The sequence below is a fragment of the Canis lupus genome, chromosome 4, assembly GCF_048164855.1.
Source record: "Canis lupus baileyi chromosome 4, mCanLup2.hap1, whole genome shotgun sequence".
NCBI classification, from domain to species: Eukaryota; Metazoa; Chordata; class Mammalia; order Carnivora; family Canidae; genus Canis; species Canis lupus.
In genome coordinates this window covers 28,511,790-28,521,580 of record NC_132841.1, presented here as the reverse complement: position 1 = coordinate 28,521,580, position 9,791 = coordinate 28,511,790, and the positions used below count along the sequence as shown (strand labels likewise).

At 52.3% G+C, this 9,791-nt stretch overlaps 1 protein-coding gene across 5 annotated transcripts in view; it reads left to right on the top strand.

Moving 5' to 3' along the window:
• The first annotated feature begins 287 nt into the window (after positions 1-287).
• The window catches only part of DLG5 (discs large MAGUK scaffold protein 5), a 119,384-nt gene continuing 109,880 nt past the window's right edge, over positions 288-9,791 (top strand). For all 5 annotated transcript variants that reach the window (XM_072823752.1, XM_072823751.1, XM_072823753.1 and 2 more), the window contains exon 1: positions 288-616. In XM_072823752.1, coding sequence (XP_072679853.1) covers positions 313-616 — 304 coding nt within the window. In that variant the 5' untranslated portion in view covers positions 288-312. The remainder of the gene's footprint in view (positions 617-9,791) is intronic.

The window sequence follows — 9,791 nt, the reverse complement described above, 5'->3', positions numbered from 1 at the left end:
CCGGCCGCCGCCTCCTCCTCCTCCTCCTCCGTCCCCTCCTCCTCCTCCCGCGCTCGCAGCCCCGCCGCCGCCGCCGCCGCCGCCAACATGGCTGCGCTGCTGAGCCCGGGAGGCGGCCGCCGCTGAGCCCCCGCCCCGCCCGCCCCGCCCGCCGCCCGGCGCCCCGCGCATGGCCCCCGCCGCCCCGCCGCCCCGCCGCCCCGCGCGCTAGGCCGAGCCAGGCCCCCGCCGCCCCCGCCTCGGGGAGCCGCCCCCGCCTCGGGGAGCTGCCGTCCGCGGGCCGGGCCGGGCCGGGGCGGGGCGGCCGCCACCATGGAGCCGGGGCGCCGCGAGCTGCTCGCCCGGTGTCAGCAGAGCCTGGCGCAGGCCATGACCGAGGTGGAGGCGGTGCTCGGGCTGCTGGAGGCGGCGGGCGCGCTGAGCCCGGGCGAGCGGCGGCGGCTGGACGCGGAGGCGGGGGGCGCCAAGGCCGAGCGGCTGCTGCAGCTGCTGCTGGCCAAGGAGCGGGACCACTTCCAGGACCTGCGCGCGGCGCTGGAGAAGACGCAGCCCCACCTGCTGCCCATCCTCTACCTGAACGGCGTCGTCGGGCCGCCGCAGCCCTCGGAGGGCGCCGGTGAGTGCCCCCCCCCCCCGCAGCCCCCGGGTCGGGGCGCCCCTGCCCTCCCGCGGCCCGGCCGCACCTCCTCGGCGAGTCCCGGACGAGGCCGAGTCCCGGGCGCCCCGACACTGCCGCCCCCCCCGCCCCGGCTCCGCATCCTGCGCCCGGCGCCCGGGAGCCCGCGCTCGCCTCCGACCCGTGACCCGGCCTGGAAGACGAGCCCGGGCCAGGGCTGCGCCCCGAGGTCTGGGCCCCGCCGCCCCGGGCCTCGCCCGGCCGCGGGTGCCTCTGCCCTTCCCGGCCGTGCCCGCCCCCTGCGCCCCCTGCGCCCCCTGCGCCCGCCGCTCGCCGGGACCCGCGCCCGCCCGCACAATGCCTGCTTCGGCTCTTTGGAAACTGGGCCTGGAAAAGTTGGGGAAGTTGCATTGCACCATGGGAAAATCCTGGTGGCGGCCGCCGGGGCCCAGACCCTGCCCGGCGCGAGCTGCCCGAGGAGGCCGGTGGCTGGGGGCGGGCTCCGAGCACCCTGCGTGCGTGCCTGGGGGGGCGGCGGGGACGTTGGACAGAGGCCGGCCCGCCTGGGCCCGCAGCGCGCAGAGCCAGCCTTTTAGACGGGGAGGCTGGAGGAAGAAGGCGTAGCACCGAGGGAGGAGGTTGAACCTGCGCTTATTAGGCGCCTACTGTTGTGGCAGGCCCTCTGCTCTATGGCATTGATGGTTGCCGCTCCGCGAGCTGTGTGTACTTACTACTTTACCAGGGAGAAAACTGCGGTTTGGAGTGTTGAGAGGCGCAGAGCGTTGGGCTCCAGGAGTTTTCAATTAGGACCCAGAGTTCTGTTTGACACGCTCAGAGCCAGGGTGAGTCTGGCTGCCACCTTTTCTGTGTCTTGTTGTCCTGGTTGGAAGAGCAAACTGAGACGGCTGACAAGGAGCCGGGAGTAACTGTAGGCCAGAGGCTGATGAGACCCGTTTATTTGGTTGTTAAAAGCCTCACTTATTAAGGGGGTGATTTTATAAGCTGTTCCCGGGAAGAGCTGCGGTGTATGTTGGCCCTCTCAGCCTCACTTTTTATAGTGGAGGAAACTGAGACACACAGAATAAGCTGTTGTCCCCACAGCACTTCATTTCCTTGGTGGCCCACTGTCTCCACTTTGGGATATCTGACTCCAGCATTTACGTCCCTTAGACCTGCTTCAGTCTCCCAGTTATGGTCATATTTGAGGTGATGGGCAGGCCCGGTCCTCTCCTGGGCTGGTGCTTTGGAGGATGCTAAGAATGGCTGTCAGATGTGCCCATTGAGGATAAAGACACAGGGAAATGTCATTGGGGTAATTTTTTTTCCCCTCAATTGTTTATATCTATTTTTGAAGGAGGAAGTTGATCGAGGAAGTGCAGACATTAGAGTGCAGACCCACGTCCTCCCTCCTTGGGATGTGTTGGAATCAGCACTGGCTTTAATATCTGGAATAGAAGGATGAATTGCCATTAATTCTCTCCTTCTCCGTGCCTGGCAGAGAAGGGGGGCGGGGGGCTCACTGGGGCTGAGGTTGTAGGAGCTGGTCTTGACCTCCAAGGAAGAGATGGGGTAGGGTTGGGATTCCCCACCCCCCACCCAGGGCAGTGATTTAAGACGCTAATGTTACCACAAAGCAGAATTCTGTGGCTTTGCAAGGGCTCATGAAATCCTCAGAAAAACAGTTGTTAGGGGGGAGTTACGTTCATTTTAGTTAACGCTTTAGAGAAGAATTAGGGCAGCATGGTATGGCAGGAGAGAGCTTCTGGGGTGGGGTAGTGTGGCGTGCAAGTAAACGGTAGTATCAGGACCTTTGTAAAGGATGAGTTATTGTGCAGTGGTTTCCCAACTTTCTTTTTTTCTCTTTTGGCCAGCGAGCCCTTCTTATGGGGCAAAGCTCAGTGCGTAAGAGAGCTGCTCTGGTTGCAGGGAGGGAGGCACTCTTCCCTTTGCACACAGGTCCGCCACCCTGCTTGTAGTCAGCTCCATGCAAAGCTTTTGTGAGGAGCCTGAGAGAGGAACCAGCTGGCTTCGCGGGGATCCCTAGCATCAAGGGGCAGCCCCTTTGTCACTGTGTCTGTGTTACTGGTGCAGCCATCACCCAGTTAGGGGCTTTATGGTGGCTTCCTTTTTTTTTTTTTTTTTTTTTAAAGATTTTATTTATTTATTCATCAGAGATATACAGAGAGGCAGAGACACAGGCAGAGGAAGAAGCAGGCTCCATGCAGGGAGCCCGATGCAGGACTTGATCCTGGGACTCCAGGATCATGCCCTGGGCCGAAGGCAGGCACTAAACCGCTGAGCCACCCAGGGATCCCTATGGTGGCTTCCATACCCCTCGTGGGCCGCTGGTCCGGAGCGCCCATCCCCTGGCTGGCACTGTGGCACTGGGATTTTGCTGTGCTGGAGGCAGGTGATGCCCAGCAGCACCCCCCACGCGGGCCTGTAGCTGAGGGCGAAACTGGCCTGGGTGGTCTTGGGCAGATGAGCAAACTAAATCCATCTGCTGTGCTCATGCTCAGAGCTGCAGACATTTATAACCCACCAGATTCAGGCCTAGGGTATGAAGATGACTAAGGAACATACAGTGTTGTTTTATTTGGGGGCCAGGGCCATTCCTGTTCCAGGGGTGATGCTACATTGCTGCTCAGCATTTTGAATCTCACGGCATACTTTTACATCTCACTTAATTCTGTAGCCGCCCCAGGGAGATGAGGGGTGTCTTGTCCGCATTGCACTGGGTTCCACACTCACATCTGTATGGTGTGAGGACAGGGCAGGAGTCACAGGACAGGAAGGGGCCCGAGGTGAGGCTAAGGCCCCTGCTCCTGATTCCGTGTTGGGATGTTTTCTTCTGTTACCTGATTAGGCCCCCTCAGTACAATTTCAGGCTGTTTCCTGCATTGAGAAACTCTGGAATTTTCTAGCATACATGGATCTGTAAGGAAGAAATGAGCACCTTTGCCTCTGCTGGTGGTACTAAGAGGGCAGAACTCCTGTTCTCTCGAGGGGCTCAGGTGTCTCATGTCTTTCTTTTCTGCAGGTGAACCAGGATCTTGTTTGGTCATTCAGAACCCACTCTGTCCCTAGTCTTTTTTTTTTTTTTTAAGATTTTATGTATTTGTTCATGAGAGACACAGAGAGAGGCAGACACATAGGCAGTAGGAGAAGCAGGCTCCCTGTAGGGAGCCTGATGCAGGACTCGATCTGAGGACCCCAGGATCACGCCCTGGGCCGAGGACAGACGTTCAACCCAGGCGTCCCAGTGTCTAGTCTCTTCTCTCTGATTCAGTTACTAACATCTGAGTTTTCTCACTTGAAGATCCTTGACTGCCTGCCGTCTCCCTGCAGTGAGGGCCCCTTCCTGGCTGGGAGCCTCAGTTTCTTTACCTGTGAGATGAAACTAAGGGTGCAAGGCTGCCTGTCCCAGCAACTCAGGGGGAGGGCGGAAGTGCCTGGTCCTGTGCTCAGTCCAGTGGGTCTGCCATGCGCACGGAGACAGAGGTGAGGAGGATGTAATTCCAGCTCGCAGCTTGCCACCTAGTTGGGGGAATGGGACACTCAGGAGAGTGACATGATGAGATAGATCAATTGAGTGATACAGATACAAGCAGGCTTTTTCCTCCTTTTAAAACTCCGTATATCACATACTTTGCCCCAACATTCTCATCCACCTCTAGTGGCTCGAATTACCACCTAAACGTGAAGGTCTCCCCCAAATCATGTTACCCCGGGCCTCTCGTACAAGACATAAGTGGCAGACCTGGTGGTTGCCCCTGTGTGCTCGGAGGTGAAAGCTCCCCTCTCCATCACTGTGCCTCCTGGTCAGTGTCCTCACGCGCTGCTCACTTGGCTTCACCAGCGGCGTGGGAGCAGACCCGGCAGTGGCTGCTGGAGGAAGGCTTCGAGGAGGGACTGGGTTGAGCTGATGTCTAAGAGGCCGCGTGAATGTGCACAGGCAAAGGAGGAGGACATTCTGGTTCGGGTTGCAGAAATGAGACCAGTGTGAGCAGAGCAGGCGTTGGCATGGGCTCCGGGTTGCAAAGTTTGCTGGAGTGACCATGATGGCTAGGCTGAGCGAGGGCGTTGGGAGGCACTGGCAATGGGGACACTGTCCACTTGTCACAAGTTAAAGCTGGAAGACTTTTTTTTTTTTTTAAGGAATAACCTACCAGGCTTTTCCAGCAGGATGAGTACAGTTGGCTGCTGATTGTCAGGTGTGGATTATTTATTATTCATTGGAGGTTGCCTGTCCCTTTGTTCTCTACTCTCTTTAGGTACCAGCTACATCATCTTTGTCTACTCCAGCCTGGAGGGTCAGCAGGGACAGGGACATGAGTAAAATTTCCAGCCATTGTAGTTTTTCTTCTGGTTCTTTTATTTGTGTTATTTGAGAGGAAGCCATGGAGACACTTGCAAGTAATGGTTAAAAAAAAGTTTCTAAGAGAAGGGCAGATTTTATTTATCCCTCTACGTGTATTAGTTCAGGGCACCTTTATTGCAAGTGATGGAAACTTAGCTCAAAGTGTAGTAGGCAGAAAGGAGGAATTTATTATATAGTATTCCAAAAGCTTGGGGTGGATGGGAGAACCCGGCCTTTGGATGATTGATCCCTGAATGCTGTGGGCTTTTTCCATGGAGCATGGCCTCAGGACCTTATGGACTTCATCTTCATGGTCCCTGGCCAGAGAATAAAGGGATTTTATTTACTAATGAGAGACAGAGAGAGAGAGAGAGAGAGAGGCAGAGACATAGGCAGAGGGAGAAGTAGGCTCCATGCAGGGAGCCCGACGTGGGACTCGATCCCGGGACCCCAGGATCACACCCTGGGCTGAAGGCAGATGCCCAACCACTGAGCCACCCGGGTGTCCCAAGGGAGCTCCATTTAATGAGCCCAGGGGGGAGATCCCAGGGCAGATCTCTGCTTCGCTTGACTTGAGTCTGTGTCCACATCAGGCCCAACCACTGTGGCAAGGGCTAAAGGACTGAGATTGTCTCAGCAATTGACCCCATGAATAGGGTAAGGTGATGGGATGCTGTGGCTGGCAGCCTGGACAGTGTCATATGGTTCTTGAGGTGGGGGTGGGGTGAGGGAGCCGTTCTCCAAAGCATGGTGAGCAGAAAGGATGTTGGTGCAGCTAAAACAGCAAGCAGTGTCCACTAGATGTGGTCCCATCTTTGTGTGATGCTCAGTTTGCAAACCAAGTCCTTACTGGAGTGGGGTGGTAGGACACGGGCTCATCCTTTACCAAGTTTTAGACTTTGAGCGAGGAAGTTAAGCCTTCTGAGCTTATCTTCTACTCTGCATAGTAGCTATGACAGTAACTACTTGACTGTGCTATTTGACAATCAGTAGTAAGAGGGAGAAGTATTTTGTTACTGTGGTGAGCAACGCAGCATCCAACCGGCCCTCTCACTAGGAACCTGGGATTCTCCTGATATTTCTGAGGGTTATGTCAGGGCTCCTTGGAAACTACGCTGAACAGATGTTAGGGCTACTGTTCTTGTGGCCCTGGGTCACCTAGAGTAAAATATAATCTCCATGAATTCACTGTTGGAGCCTGGCCCAAGATAGGTGTTCAGTAAGTTTCTGTTGAATGGATGACTTGTCCACTATGTGTAGAATGAGTGGTGTGTCCCGTGTAAGTCCAGATTCTCTTCAGAAATATGTTCCTAAGTGGTGACTTCACAGTGACAGGAGGTTGTGGGAGTGTGGGAAGGCTAGAGTGAGTCCCAGATGCACACACGGATGTCACCACCCACAGTATGTCTGTAACGGAAGCAGGTGGTGTGACATTGATGTGCCAAGTTCCCAAGGTTATCCATCAGGTACCAGTGTGCTGGGGCTGGCTGCCAGGAGCCATGTGGGGTGCCCACATTGTCTGTTACGGGGTTGGAGACACCTTTCCTTTTCACTCTCAGAATTTGAATGTCAGCTTGGTGTCCTCGAAAGAGACCTGGATGGGGATCTGCTCCTAACTGTGCAATATCTTGACCTTGGATGAGCTTCTTAGCCACCTGGTGCTTGGGTTTTTGTTGTTGTTGTTGTTTTTCCAGTACTTATGGTCAAACTAGAAGTGTAGCTTGAGTAAGCAAGGGCTTGCTCAGTCCTATGGGATTCTCAGCGCTGCCAAGGTGGCGTTCTGTCCAGGGAAGCTCGGGATTTGGGCGTGATTCTGAGACTTCTAGCTTTGTACCATGGTTACTGTTTTCTGATTCAGTGTTAGGGTTGAGTGGTTTTATTTTTTTATTTTTATACTCTGGCTTTCTTTTTCCTGAAAAAGTAAGCCACATAGGAGAAATATTTTGTGTTGGGTGTTTTGGCCCCTCCCCTATCTCATTCCAGCCACCTGTATATTCTGCAGGCCAGTGCCAGGGGGTCTTCAGTAATTTTTGTAACCTTGGGAAGACACGAGCCTCAGGAACATTAGGCATAGAGCAAGAGGGCTGAGCTGCTTCTCAGTCTGTGCAGTAGGGATGCAGAGTGTGTTCAGCAGAGAAGACTTTTAAATGGGATTGAGCTGGGGGTGGGTGATGGGTGTTACACTGTTTCTCACATTTCCCTGGGCCAAGTAGCATGTCCCTGAATTTTGTGCCTCTACCTTTTTGAGACAGAATTCCATGAAAGTGCTACAGAAACATTTAAAACTAAACGGAGATGTTTGGAGCACCCCACGTTGGCCATCCAACTCTAACCCCTTGATGGATAATCGAGAGGCGACGGTTCACCGTGACGTCCATCTCACACTAAGGGTCATAACCCCTTCGCTTTGAGTTTTGTTTTTTATTTTGATAAAATATATGAAACATAAAAAACTTACCATTGAACCATTTTCCCCTCTGTTTTTATTGTGGCAAAATATACATAACATGAAATTTACCATTTTCACCATTTTTAAGTGTACAGTTCAGTGGTATTTCGTATATTCCCATTGTTGAGCAGTCATTACTCCCATCTATCTCCTGAACTGCATCTTGCAAAACTGAAGCTCTGTATGTGTGAAACAGTAATTCCTCATTGTCCCCTTCCCCCTCAGCTCCTGGCAACCCCCATTCTACTTCTGTCTCTGACTTTGACTGCTCTGGGTGCCTCATAGAAGTGGAATCACACAGTATTGGTCTTTTTTGATGGGATGATTTCAGTTAGCATGGTGACCTCAACGTTCATTCCCACTTAGCATGTGTCAGAATTTCCTCACTTTTAAAACATTTTTATTTGATTAAAAGTTTTTTTAATTATGGCAAATAACGCGTAACCTGAAATTTACATTGTAACCGTTTTTAAGTGTATAGTTGAGTAACATTAAGTGTACGCACATCCTTACTTAAGAGATTGCTAGAACTTTTCCATCTAGCAAAACTGTAACTCTGTACTTATTGAACAACTCCCTGTTTTCTCCTCTCTCCACCCTTGGTAACCACCGTTCTACTTTCTGTCTCTTACGAATTTGACTGTTCTAGGTATGGCATGTAAGTGGGATTATATAATATTTATCCCTTTGTAATTGTCTTACTTCACTGAGCATAATGTTTTTAAGATTCATCCACGTTGTAGCAAATGTCTGAATTTCCTCCCTTTGTGAGACTGGATAATATTCCATTGCATGTGCAGACCACATTTTTTTTTTTTTATCTGTCAGTGGACACTTGGGCGGCTTCTACCTTTTAACTCTTGTGAATAAAACTGCTGTCACAATTGGTATACAAATACCTCTTCGAGTCTCTGCTTTCGGTTCTTTTGGGAATTATTGGTAATTCTATGTTTAATTTTTTGAGGAACCATCATGTGGTGTGCTTGAGTTTTAATTATGAAATCCATACTATCCACAGCATCTTGACTCAAGGGTGAATGGCCTGGCTGGAGTCCTGATTCCAACATTTTCTTTCCTTTTTTCTTCTAACACCTGTGGATTTTTACCTGCCACCTATTTTGGAAAGTCTCAGGACAGTTTCTTTGGACTTTAAAGAAGGATTTTAGTTTCCGTAGTCACCTGGGACGCTTGAGGACCAAAGTTAACTGTACAATCCCAGCAGTGTTCATATCTGGCCATCGAGGGGTGTTCACACATTTCCATCTTGTTTCCAATACTAATATCTCCATCCCCAAAGGCCCTGAAGTATGTTAGTTATTTCTGCTCTGTACACACTTCCTCCTTTTCCCATTCTGGGTTGGTTTTGTTTTTCAGTCTTGGATCCAGGGTAATGGCTATCAAGATTTTCTTTCAGAAGGCCTAGGTCAGCATTTCCCAAGGAAACATCTTCTCATCACTGGTCCGGTGGGATGTTAGTGGCGTAGCTTGACAAAAGGGTTCTGTGGTCAAAGCATCTGAACAGTGCTGGTTTGAACAGGACTTATTTACTGGGAGCCTCTTGAGAGCCCTAATACCCCAGTGTGCTTCGGGATTTCACTGGAGTGGGTGCACCAGGCAGCGTTTCCCAAATGGATTTGACCACAATATCTTTTTTCATTGAGCATCTTGCGACATCAGAGTTCTGAGAAGTGCACTTTCGGGAAACTTTAACATCAGTGCATGCAACTGGAGCATCAACGTATACCATCGTTTCTTCAGACTTTCTCCCAGCGCTTGCTCTCGCTCTTTCTCTCGGGGTACCAGACCCTGACCTTTCCCATCTTCTAAACTCCAGTATCAGCTGCAAGAGGCATGTGTGGTTCTAGGGCCCATAGATTTTTTGGACGTGTGGGTAACTTAGATATGCAGTAGATTCTGGGACTAGTAGATGTTGAGGGTGTGTGACCTTGGGTAAGTTGTATGACCTCCCTGGGCCTCCCAATTCCCCGGTGTGGCTTGATAAGAATGAGGTCTGATTTTGCGATGGCTGTTCTTGGAGATGGTTAAGTCTCTCGCAGTTTTCTCCTTTTTCTTTCTTCCCCTCCCCTCCCCTCCCCTCCCCTCCCCTCCTCTACTCTATGCCCCAGATGGGGCTTGAACTCATGACCCTGAAACCAAGAGTCACATGCTCCACCAACTGAGCCAGCCAGGTGCTGCGTCTTGCAGTCTTCTTTAGGTCTGAGTGAGCAGGACTGGGCTTTGGTCCCCAGTTAGGGTTTCCAGGGGTGCCTTGTGGAGACATGTGATTGGACAACTGCTGGTCTGGGACTGGCTAACTGTTGGTGCTGGGCTGGGGAGCAGGAAGATAGTCTCTACCCCCAGAGTGC